Below are 23,531 nucleotides of genomic sequence, written 5' to 3' on the forward strand. Positions count from 1 at the left end.
TCCAGAATTATCAGAACTTGGCCCATCAGAACTTGGTGAATCAGAACTTGAAGAGCCTGTTCTAGGTATTGATGCTTCTTGAGATGTGGTTGGATCTTCAATATGCTCCCCCTGCACAGGTGCATTTTCCTTTGGCATAGTCACCACAGTTTCAATAACATTAGAGTTTAACCCATCAGAGTTTGCAGTATCAGGATTTAAACTGTCAGGATTTAGACTGTCAGGATTTACAGGATCAGAATTTAAAACTTCATTCTCAAATCTCAGTTGATCATAATCATTGAAATCTTCAAGTCCAATAATCTTCTTATCATCAAAAGAGACATTGATAGATTCCATAACAACCCTTTTTCTTAAATTGTAGACTCTGAAGGCTTTTGTGGAAAGTGGATATCCAACAAAAATTCCTTCATCAACTTTTAGATCAAATTTGGATAGCTATTCAGGATGAGTCTTAAGAACAAAACACTTGCATCCAAATACATAAAAGTACTTCATATTTGGCTTCTTTTTCTTCACCATCTCATATGGTGTCTTTCCATGCTTGTTGATAAGTGTTGCATTCTGAGTAAAACAAGCAGTCTGCACAGCTTCAGCCCAAAAGTAGGTTGGTAACTTTGCTTCATCAAGCATAGTTCGTGCAGCTTCAATAAGAGTTCTATTCTTTCTTTCAACAACTCTATTTTGTTGTGGAGTTCCAGGAGCAGAGAATTCCTGCTTGATTCCTCTGGTCTTTGCAGAACTCTTCCATAATCAAATTCTTGAACTCAGTGCCATTATCACTTCTTATGATTTTCACAGAGTCTTTAACCAATTTATCCAGTTGTTTGACATGATCAATCAAGATAGATGTAGTTTCACTTTTTGTGTGCAAGAAATACACCCATGTGTATCTGGTGAACTCATCCACTATGACCATAGCATATTTTTTTCTTTGCAATAGACATGACATTCACTGGACCAAATAGATCAACATGTAGTACGTGATAAGGCTCAAGAATTGAAGATTCAGTCTTGCTCTTGAATGAAAATTTTCTTTGTTTTGCCTTTTGACAAGAATCACAAAGGCCATCAGGAGCAAATACTGATTTTGGCAGTCCTCTCACAAGATCTTTCTTGACTAGTTCATTTATATTGTTGAAATTTAAATGAGAGAGTTTCTTGTGCCAATCCCAGTTTTCTTCAATTGATGCTCTACTTAACAGACATATTGCAGAACCATCAGTACTTGTTGAAAGCTTGGCTTCATAAATGTTACCATGCCTGTATCCTTTCAGAACAACTTTACATGTAGTTTTGCTTACAACTTCACAGTGTTCTTCAAAGAAATCCACATGATAACCTCTGTCACAGATTTGACTAACACTCAACAAATTGTGTTTAAGTCCTGAGACTAGAGCTACTTTTTCAATGATGACATTCCCAAGATTGATATTGCCAAATGCCAGAGTTTTTCCCATGTTGTCATCTCCATAAGAAACACCTGGGCCAGCTTTCTCCATAAAGTCTGATAGCAGGGCTTTGTTTCCAGTCATATGTCATGAACATCCACTATCCAGAACTTGGATGTTTTTCCTGTTGCCCTGCAATCACAAAGACCACTAATGATTAGTTTTAAGGACCAAGACTTGCTTGAATCCTTTGGCCTTATTAAGTTTGTTAATATTTGCAGCGGATTTAGCATCAGAGTTTATGTTAACAGTTTTCTTATCAGAATTTACAATATCAGACTTTGCATCAGAACTTACACTAGAAGGAATAATGCTAACTTTCTTTAAAGAAGGTTTTATTTGATAATAATCATAGTACAAACTATGATATTCCTTACAAGTATAAATGGAATGCCATAAACTACCATAATAAAAACAAGGATTTTGTGGCCTATATCTAACAGACTGACTCTTAACTCCTGATTTTGAAGGTAAGGAGTTTATGTTATTATTCTTCCTAAAAAGAAGCCAGATGGTTATAATTTCCATAGTTATAACATTTCTTTCTAGGAGCATTAGGAACAGGTTTATAATCATTGCTTTTATTCACACCTACCTTTTCCTTCCTATTTTTCCTAGGTGGCTTTACCTTGTTTACATTTTTAACATCTTTCAGCTTATGCTTAAGCTGCTTCTTTGTCATTAAGCCTATGTTAACTTCAGTTGGCTTATCCTGTTTTGGTTTGTCAGAAGTTAATTTCTCTTTAACTTCTGATTTATCAATATCAGACTTTACAACTACAAACTTAACAGGATTTAACTTTGGCTTTTGTTTAACAACTATAGGCTCAATTTTTACAGTTCCTTTATTATTCTTATCATCTCCATAACCTAAGCCCTCTTTCCAATTTCCACTACTTAATAAATTTTGAGTTGTTCTGCCAGAGTTAGTCCAAGTCCTGATAATCTCTCTTTCCTTTTTTAACTCAGTTTTTAGAGATTCATTCATTTTAAGCACTTCATCTCTAACATAGAAAGCATCATCTCTATCTTTCTGAGTTTGATGGAACATAACTAACTCTTTTTCTAAATAATCATTCCTCTTTTTATAAGCAAGATTTTCAGAAGTTAATCTTTCACATGTTAAAGTTTGATCTCTATAACTAATGTACATGGTTTTATGATATCTTCTCAACTCAATAATATCATCAGTATGAAAAACACAAGTTGTTTGAGGTACCTTTAACTCAGCAGCTTCAGAACTGCTATCAGCATTTGCCATCAAGGCATAGTTCACCTCACTTTTAGAATCTGAAGTGTCTGTCCAGCTTTTCTTCTTTGTGACAAGAGCCTTGCCTTTGTCACTTTTTCATTTCTTGCAATCAGGAGATATGTGGCTTTCTCACCACAGTTGTAGCATTTGACATTTGAGTAATCTCCTCTATCATACTTTCCTCCTTTGCCTTCATATTTTCTGAAACCTTTCTTATCAGAACTTGCACCTATCCTGGAAAACTTCTTTCCCCTTCTGAATTTCCTGTATGCAATCTTTGTGATTCCTTTCACCATAAGAGCACACAACTTCATCATCTCTTCATCAGGGTCCATCTCAGATAGACTTTCAGTTTCTGAATTCTCATCACTATCAGAACTTGATGACTCAGTATCAGACTTTGTGATGAGAGCCTTTCCTTTGCCTTTCTTTGAGACAACCACTTTAGGGGATTCCTTCTCAGCCTTAAGATCAACTGTCCTTGACTTTCTCCCATGCCTCTTGCTTCTTTGATCCATCTCAAGTTCATGAGTCTTGAGGATACCATAAATTTCATCAAGAGTAGTTTCATCAAGAGCATAGTTGTCTCTTATAGTTGTGGCCTTCAAATCCCAACTTTCAGGAAGAGCTAAAAGGAATTTCAGATTAGTATCTTCAAGATCATATTCCCTATCCACCAGTGACAGATCATTCAAGAGTTTGACAAATCTATCATATAAACCAGTTAATGACTCATTAGGTTTTGAGTCAAAGTGCTCATACTCTTGAGTGAGTATAGTCCTCATGTTCTTCTTAATTGAATCGGTTCCCTGACATCTTGTCTCAAGGCATCCCATATCTCCTTTGCAGTCTTGCAGTTAATTACCCTATTTGACATGACATTATCAATGGCACTGTGCAGCAAATGTCTTACCTTTGCATCCTTTGCAATAGATGAGATATCTTCAGCTGTATATTCACTTTTCTCCTTTGGTACAGTCTGTGTTGGCTGATCTGCAACTACAACAGAGAGCTTGGTTGGCTTATGTGGTCCTTCATTAATTCTGTCAAGGTATTCTGGATTTGTAGCTTCCAGAAACATAGACATCCTCACTTTCCATATAGGATACTCAGAAGGTTTCAGTATGGGAACCCTAATAGTCTCATATCGATTATGGATTTGAGTCTTTGGAGTTTTTTCAGTTTTGGTGGGCTTGGTTGGAGTTTGTGCTTCTTCAGACATGATTGTTTTTGGATCTTTACTGTATGTATGTTAACAGATTGCTCTCATACCACTTGTTAGGTCACACACACTGTAGAAGGGGGTTGAATACAGTGTTTACTACAATCAAATTGAATATAAGAACTCAAGTAACAAAACACAGATTTTATTCAACACAATAAACTCTGTTACAAAGAACTGTTCTCTCTCAGTGATGAACAAATTATCACGCGAGCAACTAGGGTTACAATAAATAATAATCTCGATTAAGATAACACATATAGTGTAAACCCTATGTCTGTGTTTATATACTACACAGTTACAAGATAATCTTCTAATTGATATCGAATATAATTCCGCTTCCTAATATATATCAACTAGTTATCTTTTCTTCCAAGTATTCTATTCTTCATAGAATTCTTCTCCATGCATATCTCTTCTTATGTTTGTCTTGATCTTCTTTCCTTTCAATCAGCCGCCTTCCTTATCTGAACGTCTCCTTAAGTCCTGATATTATCTCCTGATAAATATCTCCTGATAACTTAAGTTCTGATATCTTAAGTCCTGACTTCAGTATAAGTATTGATTTCCAGTTAAGTCCTGATTTGTCCTGTTAAGTAAGATCTGAAAACTAAACACAAATCATTATTAGACACGATATCACAAATATATCGAACATATGTCCATGTGTTTTTATTAAAAGGACAAAATTAGGGTTTATTATCATTGCAGTATATGTTGATGATTTAAACATCATTGGAACTCCAGATGAACTCCATGAGACGATTGGATATTTGAAAAGAGAGTTTGAAATGAAGGATTTGGGTAAAACAAAACTCTGCCTTGGTTTTCAAGTTGAACATTTATCTAAAGGAATCTTTGTCCACAGTCTTCATATATTGAAAAGATTCTTAAACGGTTTATTATGGATAAGGCATATCCTGTGAGTACACCCATGATTGTACGATCATTAGAAAAGAATAATGATCCATTCCGACCAAGAGAAAAGGGAGAAGAACTTCTTGGTCCTGAAGTACCATATCTTAGTGCCATTGGTGCACTGATGTATCTTGCCAATTGTACACGTCCTTAAATTGCATTTTCTGTTAACCTTTTGGAAAGACATAGTTCTGCTCCAACTCGAAGACATTGGACTGGTGTGAAACAAATATTTAGATATCTTCAAGGAACAATGGATATGGGTTTATTTTATTCTAAAGACTCAAAAGTGGAATTAGTTGGTTATGCAGATGCAGGATATCGGTCTGATCCATATAAAGGAAGATCATACATGTTATATATTCACATATGGCGAGACCGCAATATTCTCAACAAAATAGACTCTTGCAGCAACTTCTTCGAATCATGTTGAGTTGTTAGCACTTCATGGAACAAGTCGAGAATGTGTATGGTTCAGATCTCTAGTCCATCATATTCGAGAATCATGTGGTCTTTCAGTTAATAAAGGAAGTCCTACTGTTCTTTTCAAAGATAATGAAGCATGTATCACTCAGACCAAGGAAGGCTACATTAAAGGAGATCAGACAAAGCACATTGATCCAAAATTCTTCTTCACTCATGAACTTCAGCAAAGGGGAGATATTAATGTTTGTCAAATTCGCTCATGTGAAAATCCAGCAGATTTGTTTACAAAAGCACTTCCAACATCTTTCGAGAAGTTAGTACACAAGATTGGAATGCGCAAACTTCGGGACATCTTGTAGTTATGTTAAAATGAGGGGGAGACATTATTTTAAACTATGTACAACACATGTACTCTTTTTCCTCTACTAGGGTTTTTTCCCAGTGGGTTTTTCCTAGTAAAGGTTTTAATGAGGCATGTTGTTCATATAAGTCATTCAAGGGGGAGTGTTATGTACAAGTTAAATGTGAATGACTCTTTCTTGACTCTCCCTTATCACAACCTTTAAAGTTATTAACCTTTTGGCCCTCCAAGCTTTAGATCTTCCAAATTTTGGCTTTTCATTATCTTGTAACCTATGTTTAGATAGCCTATATAAAAGCTTGTTTGTACATTGTTTAGATGTGTGAATAAGATAAAAAATTATCTTCTCCAAAGTTTCTCTCTAGTTTCTAGCATGTATATTATATAGATATAATATCATGTCTTGTTAGGTCCCAATGTGTTTGTAGAAGGGGGGTTGAATACAAATAATACCGAATAATCGAATTAAATGCGGAATAAAAAATGTGAAACAAAATTCAAGTTAAATAAGAATATTATTAAACTTGAAAGGTGTTACAACAACTGTATCGATTACAAGGAATTAATCTCAAATTAATTATCACAAATCTAGAATAAATTCGACATGAACTTTTTCTATTTTTGTAATAAAAAGATTCAAATGCTAAACGCAATTTGAGATTAAGTTCTAGGGATTTTGATCCGCTAGATTGTTAGACAAGAACAAGAGAATGATTTCTAGTGGTTTGGATTTAACTTGGAAACTAGAAATTGTGATCTTGAATTAGAATATAAGATGAAATATTTGGCTGCTTTTTCTCTCTGTATGTTCTTGACTTCTTTTCTGTTGGATTGAATATTCTGGATAAAATTGTTGAATGGCTGCTTCTGTCTTTTTAATCAATCAACAGAATGGAATGAACTGGAATAACAATCCCATAGCTGGTAGGACTTTCAGTGAGACTATCCTTTGAACTAGCAAGACAATCTCAACAGCTAGCAAGACTTTCGGTATGACAATCAAATGAACTAGCAAGACTATCAGAATGAACTAGCAAGACAATCCTCCTCCCAGTGTAACTTTCGGTGAGACTATTGAAAATGGCCTGGCATGACAATCGGTATGACAATCCTGATTGTCATGCTAGTTCATTTTCAATTGTCTTGCTGATTTAATGCAGATTTTAATCCAATTAAAATTATGAAAAACCTTAATATTAATTCAGAATTAATTAATCAATTAATTCAATTAATCAATAAATTAATCTTTGCAGATATAATTTATTTTCTTAATTAAATTATATGACTTAATTAATTAATAGAAAATTAATACTAATCTTGAGCAGCAACCATTCTTCTGTATATCTTCTGAAAATCACTGAAATATATGAATCAATTCCACCACTTCAATGTTGACACTCGATGTACTGTCTGGTTCATGAGTGACTAACTTCCGTGACGTTTCTTCATGTCTTGACTTTGACACTTTGATTTTCTTCAGATTAAATCCTTGTAATTAATGATACTCTGACGAGATCTCGGTCACTTGATTAAATCCACAATCTTGATTTATATCACTGAGGCATGATCAATTTCTTGAACTTCTTGCAGTGAATTAATTCCTCAAGTCTGTAGATGAACCTTGTTTCTGAATCCTTTGACAGATATTACTTTGCGAGATCTCTTTGACGGTAGATCCACTATTTACTTATTACATTCTTATTTGAGTTGAGTTGAATCCTCGAATATACAAATAGGCTATGACATATGACTTACAATCTCCCCTTATTTGTTTGTTAGACAATAACACACAAATACCTAGAGAATAACTCAACTAACAAATAAGAAAAAGATATAAAAAGAAATGCAAAGTAAATAGTAGAAAAGTTCTGGACTAGATTTAACATTTTCCAGATTCCAAGTAGATGTTCCTCTAGACTGAACATATCTTCAAGTAGTTTCATCTTCATTTGTACAACCACATTTCCTGTTAAGAAGCACATATCTCTCTTGCTTCTCCCCCTATGAGAATCAACTGATTAAAGAAGATCACCTTCGTTTACCACCTCTCCCGTACAATAGGATCCGCAGATAAAAACCAATGGTACTCCCCTTTTGAAAACAGCTTATTCCCTTACTAGAAAATCACCTTGTGTTTACCACCTCTCCCGTACAATAGGATCCGTAGTTATAAACAACAATGGTGTGGTGTAGTGTACATATGATCTTTTTCTTCCTCCCTGCTATTTCTCCCCCTTAGTTAAGGAATCCTTCAAACTATTACTTAAGCTTTTATCTGCCCCTTAAAGAAGGAATGTATGCCGTCGTCTGAAGGAGTTCTCATATTTCACTTGGTTGGAAAAGAAATAACAAGAAGTTTCTCTTTCTTCCTCACTGTGAGTGTGTGATTCTGTTTAGTGTACATGTGTTTCACTCTTCTCTCCACTCGTATTTACACTCATTCTCACAAGTGTATCACTCTTCTCTCATAGCTCCATAATCCAGCTGTACCTGCAAGGAAAATCACCTTAGCCATCCTTAAGGAGGTCACAGGTGGTGCGGTGGGAGTTCGCAAATCCCCATCCTTGTTAAACTCGTCAGATGAATCTGAGTCATAATCTACAAGTTGCTAGTTTCCCTTTTAGGGTTCCAGATTTGAATTCTGGGAAGGTAAACAATGATCCAACGAATTTAGCATAAAGATCAAAGTTCCCTTCTAATGTTTGTGAAGACATTTCCTTGTGACTCATCAGGTAATATCTGAATCATTGTCAACAAGTTGCCGATCTGCGCCTATGTCAGATCCACTATCCGCAGATGCATCCAGAGGATTTAAGCCTGAGGAGGTAGACACTGACCACTGACATATGGCTTTTGGATCAGTATCCTCTCCTAACACCTGTAAAGGCAATTGGTCCATTAACGAACCTTGAACAATCGAATCTGACCTTAAAATGGTCGAAACTCTTGTTTCTGTCAACTCATCCTTTGTGTGTGTAACCTTTCCTTGTGCATCAAGAATTGTTTATGTTTGAAGTGGTGACACTACATTGGATACCCTGGCCGACAGGCAAATTTCAATAGACGCATCCTGTTGAGAGAATGAATCTAGTAACTGTTTATGTGCCTTTTCAGCCATTACATCTTTTTGATAAGATGTATGGGGGCTAGCAGTTGTCTCGGTTTAAATACTACTCATCTATTTAGGAGACAGAGCTACTGGGTTGACTACAGAACCTTCCTTATGTGGTGCACTAAGGCACTATCTCCCTCACGCTCATTCATACTACATTTAGTGGTAAGAGAGTGTTTGTTGGTTCTGTTTTTGTGTTTGTCTTTACAGTGTGGGATAGACGTTGTGGGTTTTCAACCTCATGACTGTCAATGAAAGAAAGTCATTGGAGACTGAACCTGTAACACAGAATCTATGGCACTATAGAGATAAAATGTATTTAAGATTTATAATGAATGAAAATTATACATTTAATCTTTTGAGAGTAATGATGTACAATAGTGATTTCAAAGGATTTTACATGAAATAAGAAATCACTAATGTAGAAAGAAGTTTGATTTTTTTTTATATGAATGAGTTTTTGATAAAACATTGATCACTTAGGGTAAAGTCTAAGTAATTCTCATTCATGTCAAAATCTTACAAATATCTGCAACATAATGTTAACATATCATTGACCGATACTTGTCAAGTACTTTAGATACTAATTGTTATGTTGCATAATATTTAAAATAAAATAAAAATAAAAAAATAATACAATACAAATAATAATAATAAAAACAAATATCAATGAATTAAATACCAAATATCTATCAACAAGATATCAACATACAATTTCATATATCATACAATATTTACAATTACAGAAAATACAAATAAAAACTTATATAAATATAGCAAAAATATAGAAACTATTTACAAGTTCAATGATAACATTACCAAGCTTGCAAACAGCCATATCCCTCGGATAAACCTTTGCTGTTATCTCCAAAGGTAACCAGGGGGCCAGCTTTCTCAATCCACATTTGATAGCAGGGCTCTATCTCCGGTCATATGTCTTGATGATCCACTGTCAAGAATCCACACTACCGGTTACACCTGTTTAATGCCCTGCACTACAAATGGATTAGACCTTCTTCGGAACCCAAACTTGGTTGGGCCCGGCATACTTGTAGAATTGTCCTTTGTCAGGCAAAATAACATTTTTAATTTTAATGGTCTCAACTTTCTCAATGACTGAACATTTGACCTTGTAAACAGCCTTAACAAATTTCTGTTTAAGCTTAGGCACAAATGTCTCCTTTCTAGCCTTAGAAGGACTAGCAGTCTTAGACTTATCATGCTTCTTGTTATTCACATGCTGACGAGGAGTAGTCTTATCATTAGAAACATGCTTACCATTAAAATAAGCATATATCATATTAAAAGCACAAGACATACAATTAGAAACACCACATGCTTTATGAGAGATATTAACAGCAGGCAATTTATGCATGGTAGACATGGCATTTTTGTTATCCAACTCATGTGTGTCTGAGTTAGTCTCAGTTGCTTTCACAACTTTGACTGGAACTTTCGACACACTTGACTTGGAAACAACCTTCTCATTAGCATGATCTTCAGCACGTATTTCTTCTTGAATAACATAAGAGGTCGCATCAAATGGTTCAGCAATTGATGCTTTATAGAGGGGTTCATTAACACCCTTAAGCACATGTGGTACTTCCCTCCCTTTAGCACAAACATGAGGAGGGGAGTTTATGCCTAATTCTCCAATAGCAACATTGTAATCATAACATATTCCAAATGTTTGATTAACAGCTTGCTTACTGTAGAACTCTTTAGCCTTCGAACAAGAATTGAAGTAGGCTCTAACCTTAGTCTCAAGACCGGTGATCTTGTCTTTGAGAATAGTTTCGAGTTTTCTATAACAGTCAACTCTATTCTCTAGAAAAGATACTTGTTCTTTTAACTTGTCTTGATTAATGTGCACAAGTCTTAATTCATTGACCTCTTTCTCAAGGTCTTTGATCTGTAAACTTAACAGTTTATTATCACGACGAGCACAATCTAAGTTACCTCCTAGATGATAAACTAATTCAGCATCAGTAGATTTTACCTCTTTTCTTGACGATGAAGCTTTTCCATCAATATCCATAAGAGGAAGATTCCCTTCTTCTTCATCTTCACTATCAGTATCATCCCAGCTTCTTCCATTTGCCAGATAAGCCCTTTCAGAGTTACTCTTCTGATTTGAATCATAAAAGTTTTTCCTTACTTGCTTTGGCTTCCTACATTCTGTGGCAAAGTGTCCCAACTCATTGCAGTTATAGCATCTAATGGTGCTCCGATCAACCATCCCTGTTTTGTATCCACCACTGCTGGTGTTAGAGGATGAAGATCCACCTTTCTGGAATTTGTTATCGTTGGACTTGTACTTAAGCTTGGGATTCCTCCTGAATCTGACATTGGAGAATATCTTGACAATTTGGGCCATTGACTCATCTTCCAATTGTTCCAGCTCTTCCAAGGAATAAAAATCATCACTTGATTGATTTGTAGTAGGAGGATCATATTCTGCTACTAACATATTTTCCTCAGCCTTGGAAAACTGTACCATTCTTTCTAACTGTTGAGATTGTTGTTGTTGTTGACCTTCAGCTACAAGAGCAGTAGATGTGCTGACCATTCTATCTTTCCCGTAGACTTCCTTCTGTTGAATCTGCTCCAACTCATAGGTTTTTAACACTCCATAGAGCCTGTCCAAAGAAATCTCACTCAGATCTCTAGCTTCTCTAATGGCAGTGATTCTATGTTCAAGATGAGTTGGCAGTGTTAAAAGAAAATTTTTGTTGACCTCCCTGATTGAATAATATTTTCCATTGATGTTCAGGTTGTTGATCAACGCATTGTACCTCTCAAACACTTCAGTAATTCCTTCTCCTGGATTTGATTTAAAATGTTCATATTCAGAGGTTAGGATCTCCAACTTGTTATCCCTAACTTCCTCTGTGCCTTCATTAATTACCTCAATAGTTTCCCACATGTGTTTAGAATTTTTACAGTTCATCACATGTTTGTTCATCAAGGGATCAAGGGAATCAATTAATATTAATTGAAGGCTGGCATCCAAGGAGGCTTCTTCCTTCTCAGCAGGAGTAAAATCTTCGGGCTCTTTTGGATAGGTTCTAGCTTTGGTAATCACAACATCATCTACTATCACCTCTGGTTCAATGACCATTGGAGTTGTTGGACCCTTCTTTAACAAGTTCAGATATTTGGGATTTGTAACTTGTAAAAACAAGAGCATCTTCTTCTTCCACATGATATAATTTTCTTTATCAAATAGTGGAATTTTAACGGTTCCAACTTTTTGTGAAGTCATTATGAATTTTTGAATAAATAAAAATTCAAGGAGTTGAAAAATCACAAAAGTCTAGGATCTTGATTTGTTCGTTAATCAGAAGGCTCTGATACCAATTGTTAGGTCCCAATGTGTTTGTAGAAGGGGGGTTGAATACAAACAATACCGAATAATCAAATTAAATGCGGAATAAAAAATGTGAAACAAAATTCAAGTTAAATAAGAATATTATTAAACTTGAAAGGTGTTACAACAACTGTATCGATTACAAGGAATTAATCCCAAATTAATTATCACAAATCTAGAATAAATTTGACATGAACTTTTTCTATTTTTGTAATAAAAAGATTCAAATGCTAAACGCAATTTGAGATTAAGTTCTAGGGATTTTGATCCGCTAGATTGTTACACAAGAACAATAGAGTGATTTCTAGTGGTTTGGATTTAACTTGAAAACTAGAAATTGTGATCTTGAATTAGCAGATAAGATGAAATATTTGGCTGCTTTTTCTCTCTGTATGTTCTTGACTTCTTTTCTGTTGGATTGAATATTCTGGATAAAATTGTTGAATGGCTGCTTCTGTCTTTTTAATCAATCAACAGAATGGAATGAACTGGAATAACAATCCCATAGCTGGTAGGACTTTCGGTGAGACTATCCTTTGAACTAGCAAGACAATCTCAACAGCTAGCAAGACTTTCGGTATGACAATCAAATGAACTAGCAAGACTATCAGAATGAACTAGCAAGACAATCCTCCTCCCAGTGTAACTTTCGGTGAGACTATTGAAAATGGCCTGGCATGACAATCGGTATGACAATCCTGATTGTCATGCTAGTTCATTTTCAATTGTCTTGCTGATTTAATGCAGATTTTAATCCAATTAAAATTCTGAAAAACCTTAATATTAATTCAGAATTAATTAATCAATTAATTCAATTAATCAATAAATTAATCTTTGCAGATATAATTTATTTTCTTAATTAAATTATATGACTTAATTAATTAATAGAGAATTAATACTAATCTTGAGCAGCAACCATTCTTCTGTATATCTTCTGAAAATCACTGAAATATATGAATCAATTCCACCACTTCAATGTTGACACTCGATGTACTGTCTGGTTCATGAGTGACTAACTTCCGTGACGTTTCTTCATGTCTTGACTTTGACACTTTGATTTTCTTCAGATTAAATCCTTGTAATTAATGATACTCTGACGAGATCTCGGTCACTTGATTAAATCCACAATCTTGATTTATATCACTGAGGCATGATCAATTTCTTGAACTTCTTGCAGTGAATTAATTCCTCAAGTCTGTAGATGAACCTTGTTTCTGAATCCTTTGACAGATATTACTTTGCGAGATCTCTTTAACGGTAGATCCACTATTTACTTATTACATTCTTATTTGAGTTGAGTTGAATCCTCGAATATACAAATAGGCTATGACATATGACTTACATGTCTATTATATAAATATAACAGTTTTCTAATATTTTATGCAGTTGCTTGAAAAATTCAATTATTTTAAATTTTGCTGTTCTGAGAACTTCTTATGGTTTTAGTATTTGAATCATTCCCCGAAAAGGGAAGTCTAGTGAAAACAACTTGGATTAGCAGTTGTCAGTTATAATATAGGTAGCGGAAAAGATGGGTCAATATATCAATTTAGGATTAATCGAAGAATTGGGAATTAATAGAAAGATAAATCGGATAAAAAGTCGGGTGTATTTTAATATTTTAATTATATTTACTTTTTATATCCTTATTTTATTAGTAACTTATAAGTTACTATATATTTATTATATTATATAATTTATACTTATTTAAATTTAATTAAACTTTTATTTCTTATATATAATAGTTATTTTTAATATACCTATTAATAGGAATATATAGTGATTAATCGAATTTTAAAAATTGAATCAATCACATAGCTTTTAATCGTTGATTAATTGATAAAATCGGGAATTTTTAGAAGCATGATTGCCATACGTTAATTGGCCACATCTTTTTTTTCCCAAGAACTAGCCACATCTTAATATTAAATTATAGTAATTTATAGGAAAATTATTAACCCGTACCCTGCTTTTAGGTAAAACAAAGTAATTAGCCATATATAAAAAAGCAAAGTAATTAGAACGTGTTAAACATGCTAAAATGTGCACGTATCGAATCATGATTATACAGTATTACTATTGATAATTCTAGATCACCCCGAGTCCTCTTCTTGTCCTACCCAGAATCAACCTCCATTTGAGCAGAAATGATGGCGGTGTGGGGTGTAGCTGTAGGATGGACTCCTGCAAAACAGAACGGGAGGGGGGAGGCGTCCCCGCGACACCTCCGGTGTGAGAATGAGAAGGGGTATTGGAGAAGAAAGGATAAAATAGGAATTAATCGAACGTGGTATGTGTGTATGTGTATATATAGTAAAGATGAAGTAACCCCAATACCCCTTTTGTTCATCCTTTTATAGGCTTTCCATTAGAGTTTAGGGGTTTGTACCTTTGATCAAGACCGTAGGTGTGTTTTGGACTGAAGGACGCGTGGATGTCTGTGATGAGCTAAATTACTACTCGATCTGGACCGTGGGAAGGTTCCGAAACCGGACCACCTGGGCGGTGGTGATGTTGCCACGTGTCCTGGGGTCCTCTAGGGTTATTGCTAATCGGGCCATGGGCTCCTCTTACTAGGCCTAGGGCTCCTATTACTGGGCCTGAACTAATATGGGCTATCATTTGCCTCCCACTCCCCTATGTGGGTTTCCCGAATGGGGGAGTAGATTAGTTTTAGTGCGTACTTGGAAGAAAAATTTTGGGGTTTTTCTTTGATTTATTGCCGCCTAACCCCGAGGTCTGGTTGAAATATGACTCCGGGGTTGCCCTGGTTAGTCTTTTTGATTTGTGTCCAAGGTGGGGTTCCTTGAATTTTTATGAAGAAATTTTTTGGGGTTTTTCTTTAATTTGTTGCCGCCAAACCCCGTGGTCTTATGAAAATGAGACTCCAGGGTTGACTTGGTTAGTCTTTTTGATTTGTGTCCAAGGTGGGGTTCCTTGAATTGTCATGAAGAAAAATTTCAGGGTTTTTCTTTGATTTGTTGCGATTATTTTGTGTTTGGCTTGTGTAAACAGCATCAAATTTGCTAGTTTTTATTGGGAAATATGTGTTTTTGGTAGTGTAAAAAGTAATTGAGCTCGGGGTGTGTTCTTGGTTTATGTTTTTTGGTGATAAGTGTATGTATAACATGTAGATCTAGTTTTTGATCTCTGTTTTGTGTAATATCTATTTCTGAGTTTATTCTTGTTTTATTTTTGTTTTCTTTTGTGTTTGGGTTCGGGTGTGGCATTGACGGTGGTATCCGGGATGGTTTCCAGGATACCTCGCACCATCGCTTGATATTGTGCCAACTTGGGGTCTTTCGCGATGTATTCTCCATTGGTTTGTTTGACCATAATTTGGGAATCACTATGGATGACCAACTTTGTTACCCCGAGGGATCCTGCTAATCTGAGTCCGGAGAGCAATGCTTCATATTCAGCTTGATTGTTTGTTGCTTTAAAAGTGAAAGTTATAGCTTTTTGAATTCTAAAGCCATCCGGACTCGAAAGGATTAGGCCAGCCCCGGACCTTTCAACTATCGTCGAGCCATCGACATATAATGTCCATGCGTTCTTGTCATTGGTTTCTTTTTCGCCTCCGGATTGGTTTGCTGGGATTTCCGGGGCTCCAGGGAAAATACATTCCATGACGAACTCGGCCAAAGTCTGGACTTTTATGGCCATCCTTGGAACAAACTTGATATTGAATTGGCTCAGCTCTATCGCCCAATTTACCAGTCTTCCGGATGCGTCTGGTTTGTGAATGATTTTCCGGAGTGGCTAATCAGTGATCACCATGATCTCCCGGCCTTGGAAATATTGCCTTAGCTTCCTGCTTGAATGTATAAGAGCTAGGGCAAATTTTTCTAAGTTTGGGTACCGGGTTTTAGCGCCTTTGAGGACCTGACTTACATAGTAGACCGGGCTCTGTGTTCATTTTCTTCCCGTATGAGAGCCGAAGAGATTGCTCTTGGCCTGACTGCAATATAAAGATATAGGGGTTCTCCGGGCTTGGCTTTTGACAGTATAGGAAGGTTCATCAGATTTTGCTTGACTTCTTCGAAGGCTGTGTCGCATTTCGGAGTCCATTCAATTAGTTTTTTGTTCTGGGCTCCTTTTAGCAACTCAAAGAAAGGCAGGCATCTCTCCGCTAGTTTTGGGATAAACCTGCGGATGGCTGCCAAACATCCTGCCAACTTTTGAATGTCTTTCTGGGTCCGGGGAATCGCCATTTCTATGATTGCTATAATTTTCTCCGTGTTGGTCTCGATTCCTCGTTCACTAACCAAAAAACCAAGAAACTTCCCAGATGGGACCCCGAAAGCGCATTTCTCCGGGTTCAGCTTCATGTTGTACTTCCTTAAGTTGTCAAAACATTCCTTGAGGTCTTTGATGTGATCTGGTACTGTGATTGATTTGGATATCATGTTGTCGACATAGGACTCCATGTTCCTGCCTAGTTGGCTCTTGAAAATGGTGTTTATCATTTTTCGATATGTGGCTCCTGCATTGATTAGACCGAATGATATCATGATGGAGGCGTACACAGCCCGGCGTGTGATGAAGGCAGTCTTGCAATGTCTTCCGGATTCATTTTAATTCGGTTATATCCCGAAGAGAAATTCATGAAGCTTAGCATAACATGGCCTGAAGTTGCATCAACCATCTGGTCTATGTTGGGTAGTGGGTATGAGTCTTTAGGGCAAGCCGAATTGAGGCTTGTGTAATCGACACACATTCTCCATTTCCCATTGGGCTTTTTGATCCGAACAACATTTGCGAGCCAATCCGGGTATTTAATTTCACAAATGATGTCCGCGTTCAGCAATTTTTCTACCTCTTCATCAATTGCCTGTTGTCTCTCTGGGGCGAAGTTTTTTCGTTTTTGCTTGATCGACCTTTGTTTTGGATCAACGTCTAGACTATGCATTGCAACAGATTCGTCGATTCCCGGCATGTCTTCTGGGGTCCAGGCGAACACATCAGCGTACTCTTTTAATAAATCAACAAGTTCTTTCTGAAAAGCGGTTTCCAGGCCTTTGCCAATTTTGTTCTTCCGGGTGGGGTTCCCGGGCTCCAGCTGAAATTCTATTGTTTGTTGGGCAGGCTCGACTTTTGTCTTTTTTTTGGTTTCCACAAACTTCTGAATCCGAGCATCAGCGTTGGTTATGCTGTATCCCGAATCTTCGATCATATTCACATCCAATCTAGGCCTCTTACTGAGATGTTCACGATGCTTCTTTCTGCTTTGTCTCTTGGGGAGGGACATTATCTTCTTTCAGTTCTCCGAATCTATTTCTTCCATGATTAATGCCCGACCATAGCACCTTCCTGCCATGTCTCTGTCTCTCTTTAGCTCTCATATTCCTCCTGGGGTGGGGAATTTGAGCTTTAGATGAATTGTCGAAGGGATGACCCTAAGTTTGGTGATTGTAGGCCTAGCAAGGATCATGTTGTATGATGACGCTGCACTTATCACGTAGAACTTTATGATATGAGAAACCTGTTGGGGTGCGGTTCCAAAAGTTATGGGAAGATAAATACTCCCCCGATTGGAATCATTGTGTTCCCGAACCCATATAAGGGGTCCTCAAGGCAGGGGTCCATACGCAGGTGGCTGAGTTCCATCCTGTTGAGTGTATGCTCGAATACTATGTTAGCAGAAGAACCATTATCAACTAAAATTCTTTTTACCTCGTTATCTGCCACATCGAGAGTCACCACCAAGACCTGGTTGTGGTCTGAATCGAGTCCTTCAAAATCAGAATATGAGAAGTACATTGGCTCATCTTCAAAAGGCTGGACCATTATCACATCATTATCCATGTCCGGGCTCCGGGGTGGAGAGGTCGTTCCACCGAAGACAATGTTGACCACACTCTTGTTGTTGTTCGGGGTATTGTCTTTATCGTTCAACCTTCTCTGAAGATACTGGTTCATGTTCCCCTTCTTAATTTGATTTTCGATGAACATTTTCAAAGAGAAACAGTTTTTTGTTATATGTCCATTATCTTCCTGGTACCCACAATGCTTATCCCGAACCCTGTTCTCTGGGGGTGCAAGTAACGGTTTTGGTGGATAATAAAAGGGTTTACCTTTAACTTCATGCAAGATATCGGCCCGGGGCCGGTTAAGGGGTGTTCGTTCCGGTTCTGGCTTGGGCTCCCTTTTAGCTCTTGGTTTCCTCTCATTTTTCTGGGGCCTAAAATAGTTGTCCTGGGGCGGGATTCCCTGGGATTGTTGGATGTAGTTCGACTGTCTGTCTAGTTTGAATCTCATATCGTTCCTGTATGACGCGCGACGCTCAGGGGACTCTTCGTCGTCATGGATTCTCCTATTCATCTTCATCGACTTGAGAAAATCATTTTCTTTTATGAATTTGGAGGCCAGAGCATAGGCTGAGGCCATGCTCTGGGGCTCTCTGGGAATTAGGTCCTTGACATAGCCTTTGCAAGAGACCGGATGGAGGTTTCTACGAAAGATATTAACAACTTCTTTTTCTTCCAGAGTGGATAGTTGGTTGACAACTTGTTGAAATCTTTTGATAAACTCGCGAAGGGACTCTTTGCTTCTCTGTTGGATTGTTTCCAAATGACATATTTGTAGCTCGTTCATTTGATTAGCCCGAAATCTTTTTAAGAAAATCTCTCGAAAGTCCTTCTAGGAATCAACACTCACAGATGCTATTCGGATGAACCACTTCTGAGCTCCCCTCCTTGAGTGTTGATGCAAAGAAGCGGCATCTAGTTAGGTCATTGTAGTCATAAATGTTGGAGATTTGTTCAAAGTAATTCAGATGCTCTTTAGGGTCAGCCAACCCATCAAGGGAGTCGAAATTGAAGTGTTTGAGCCCTGATTCTCTGGGATTAGACTCCAGCTTCCTGGTAAATGGGGTAGCCGCCGCTCCAACTTCCATGTCGCCTTCAACTTTTCTTTTAAGATCACGGAGAGCCCGGGCCATTTGTTCTTGTTTGGATTCTTTTTCAGGCTCCGAATCTTAGGAAACATGGATTCAGTGAGATTTCTTTTTTAGGTTTGCTTCTTCATCCCAGATTCGCTTCTCAATGATTTCTTTAGCTTTGGATTCTTCTTTCCGGATCCTGTCCCGGAGAATAGCTCTTTTAATTTCATCCCGGACGTCTTCTAGGGGCCTTTTCAGGTTCTTTGCGATTCGATCCAAGATTGATCCCCGTGATTCTTCAGAATATTCCTCCTGATCCCCTGGGCGGGTCTCAATTTCAGTATTATACTTTTCCTTCCACAGGCTCATTGCGGCTTGTATCTGTTCCGGGGTCATGTTTCCCCAGGAGTTGGCCGAAGTTTCGACATACTTGTGAGCACTTTCTCAATAGTCACTCTTTGATCTCCTAGTTGGAGGGGTTGAGAGGGAGTTCGGGTTATGGGGAGCCCTTCGTCTACATCTTCCATTTCTCCGTCCCTGGGTGGGGGCGGTGGTGGCAGAACAGAGGCGGAAACGGCTGCCTTGTTCTTTCTTGTTGTCATGATTGTTCAGTAATATTGAGCACTTACAACAAGAGGTGATGCAAACTCGAATATTAATACGTATATTTTAGATATAAAATACGTGGTAATCACCGCTATGAGCTCCCAAAGTTTATAATACTACGTCAAGTGTAGCTAAAAAAGATCTACTGTAGATATTTTAAGAGAGCACGCTTATGGGGAAAAGTAGATCTAAGAAAGCAGATTGGTAATCTTAGAGGAGTGTAGTATTCTGATCTCAAGGGCGGAGAAGGGCTGCGAAAATGAACACCACTGGTCGGAGTTTTGACCCCTCCTAGCGCCAATGATAATTTCAGATCACCCAGGGATCCTCTCTTTGTCCTACCCGGACTCAACCTCCATTTGAGTAGAAATGATGGCGGTGTGTGGTGTAGCTGTAGGATGGGCTCTGCAAAACAGAACCGGAGGGGAGTGGCGTCCCCGTGGCACCTCCGGTGTGAGAATGAGAAGGGGTATTGGAGAAGAAAGGGTAAAATATGAATTACTCGAATGTGGTGTGTGTATATGTGTGTATATAGTAAAGATGAAATAACCCCCAATACCCCTTTTGTTCAACCTTTTATAGGCTTCTCATTAGGGTTTAGGGGTTTGTACCTTTGATCAGGACTATAGGTGTGTTTTGGACTGAAGGACGCATGAACGTCTGTGATGAGCTAAAGTACTACTGGATCTAGACCGTTGGAAGGTTCTGGAACCCCACCACCTGGGCGATGGTGATGTTGCCACGTGTTCAGGGGTCCTCTAGATTATTGTTAATCGGGTCCTAGGCTCCTCTTACCGGGCCTAGGGCTCCTATTACTGGGCCTGAACTAATATGGGCTATCAACTATGATATATATAATTATATGTATGGTAGTATGATATTGGGTACTCATACCGGTAAACTTTACTTATTCATGCTGTCATGCATGAACTTACGAAATTTTAAGTAACTTTTGGTACGAATCGAACAAAATAAAGATTCAATATATATAATTTGAAAGTAAATCCCATTTATATAATCTATCTATCTAAATGATTTATACTATTATATTAAAGATGAAATAATGAAAATTTGGTTGATAGTCGATTTGGTTACTGTAATTATAATAATATTTAAAATAAAAGACTTTCCTAAGTAGATAAATATTCATAACAAAATTATAATATTTCTAAAGATTTTCGTTAAAACAAAAATAATATATAAAATTCACCCGGCCGGCCTAAACAAAATTATACTATTGATCCAATTTTAAATAAAAAAATTTAAAAACTACATATATTTAGTTGAATTTGAAGAATCGGACTAAAATAAAATAATAAATATTATTGATCCCGCTAAAAATATTATATTATTGAACCAGACTATAACAAAATAAAAATTTGAAAGAAAATTCGTGGAGTCAATATAATGTCATCAAACTACCGGCTCGGCTAAACAAAATTATACTATTGATCCAATTTTAAATAAAAAATTAAAAAACTACATAAAGTTAGTTGGATTTTTTGAATCAGATTAAAATAAAATAATAAATATTATTGATCCTGATAAAAATATTATATTATTGGACCAGACTATAACAAAATAATAATTTGAAATGAAATTTGCGGTGTCGATATAATGTCATCAAACTAAAAAAAATACATATTGTCCATCGGTCTAAAATAAAATAATAATCACCCGGGCTAAAATAGAATTAAACAAAACAGTAAGTATAACGAGCTGGATTTGGTTGATATATTTTTGCTATTGACACATAAAATTTTATCATTGATCCGAGTTTAAACAAATTAAACTAATATGAATCTGAATATATTTAGTTGGATTTGGTCGGTTAACGGACTAATGACAATTCGTATTCGATTGATCCCAACTAAAATTTACCTTTTGATTAAATGTAATATTTTTTTGTAAACACACCTATAAATATGAATAAAAATATAAATTTCAATAATTACATTATTTTTTAAAATTGTAGTATCACTAATTTATACATTTATGTGTATATTAATAAGTATTATCAAATCTTATTATCAAAATTCTAAATAAATAAGTTTTATAACTTAAAATTTTTACTTCAAATTAAATTCAAAAAAATTATGTAATATTAAAAATAATCTCTGCATCACACGAGTTTTAGGCTAGTATTATATTTAATTATATTTAACATGAAACACCCTTCTTAATAGAATTTTACTCGTAATATAATTATATAAATATAAATAGGATTAAATATGTATAATAATTTCTAGCAGGAATAAAATAATCTATCTATCTATTTATCTATCAATCTATCTATCTATACAATTTTGTTAAAAATGAAATATTAAAATTTTGGTTGTTGGTCATTGGTAACTCAATCTAGAGCCGTCAGGTCAAATTGATGATAACTGTTAGATATAACTTTAATATTATTATTCAAGTGATATAAATTCGAATCATATAAATAACATTTATTAAAATTATAATTTATAATATATAATATAAAAATGACCGAGTATCACATGAATTATATGCTAGTTTTATATTAAATTTGAATACGAAAAACTATTATGATCCATAATAATATAGGATGACTAAATAATACATTAAATTTAACTTTAGTACAATTTACAAATACAAAGAATATTAGTGTATTATATATTCTTTATATGTTCAGTATCCCATAACTTTAAATCAATAATAATTATAGATTACTAGGAAAAAATATTTTAATAAGCCTAAATAATGGAACAAATTTGAGGTAATTAGTTGGGTTAAAATTGAGGTTTTTTTTTGACAGTGTATAAAATTCACATTCTCATTTCTCATCTTTATTATTGAAATTCGAGTGTTTTTTTAATCGTAGGTAACCTACAGGCGCATCCCTCGGGTGCGTATTGGATTATTCCTACGGCTCATGCAATAGTTTACAAACCACGTGAATCAGAATAAACCGCATTTAAACGACATGTTATGGCTCAAAATGCATAATCATAAATTTTCCTATTTTGAGATTTGAACAAGATTATTATCCCCTCTTTAACCATTTAACCAACATTTAACCAACTGAATCAACATTTGCGGGCAATTGGAGTAATTTTGTATACAATAAGAAATCTTATAAAATTTGTAAAAGGTTTTAATAAGTCGAAATTTGATATTTATGAACTTTTAGAAAAATATTTATTCACCCAAATTTCGTCGTTTGCGATCTTAAAAAAAGAATTTCTTACAAGATCGAAAGACTAAATTTAGATATGGTGAGAGTTGTGTTACGTCCTATATCGATTTTTTGAGTGCATGGTAAATTTTTGATCAATTTTTCTAGTGTGTTTAAAAATATGTATTATGTAGTATATTTACTTATATAACTTTAGATTGCTTAAAAATATATTTTAAAATGATATGTTGTATACGGGTGGTTTTCTAAACATTAACTTTGAAATTTAATTTATGTCATGATTTAAAATTATTATTATATATTTGTATTTGATTATATATATGAGATAATGGATATCATAAAATGATATATAGTATTATATATATTGGTGTCTCAACAATAAATTTAAACTCTTATCTATGTCCTGATTTGCGAAATAAGAATTTAGCACCGTATCATCGGGCTGTGGTGATAGATTTTTTTTAAAGTTTTGGGACCATTGTCGTCAAATTGTATCGATTGTGGTATAAATTATAAATTTTAGAGTTAATTGCAGTTTACAACCCCTACTTTTCATTGAATAACAAAATTATATACTTAATTTCAAAAATACAGTTTGTAACCTCTAACTTTAGACATCAAATACAATATGCATCTCTTTAAGCATTTTGTTAAAAATATATATATTGTGAAGGGTAAAATTGAAATTCAGCAAAATATTTAAATAATAATTTTAATTTTTTTAAATTAAACTAAAATTTCAAATTTCAAATTATAAAAATAATATTAAT

The 23,531-nt window shown here is 35.5% G+C and overlaps 1 protein-coding gene across 1 annotated transcript; it reads right to left on the reverse strand.

Annotated features, from left to right (window-relative positions):
* Positions 1-17,620: 17,620 nt before the first annotated feature.
* On the reverse strand, positions 17,621-18,709 carry LOC141665854 (uncharacterized). Its single transcript, XM_074471839.1, has one exon. The coding sequence runs from the start codon at positions 18,707-18,709 to the stop codon at positions 17,621-17,623; it is 1,089 nt and encodes a 362-aa protein (XP_074327940.1).
* Positions 18,710-23,531: the final 4,822 nt, after the last annotated feature.

This window comes from Apium graveolens, chromosome 6, assembly GCF_009905375.1.
Source record: "Apium graveolens cultivar Ventura chromosome 6, ASM990537v1, whole genome shotgun sequence".
Lineage (NCBI taxonomy): Eukaryota > Viridiplantae > Streptophyta > Magnoliopsida > Apiales > Apiaceae > Apium > Apium graveolens.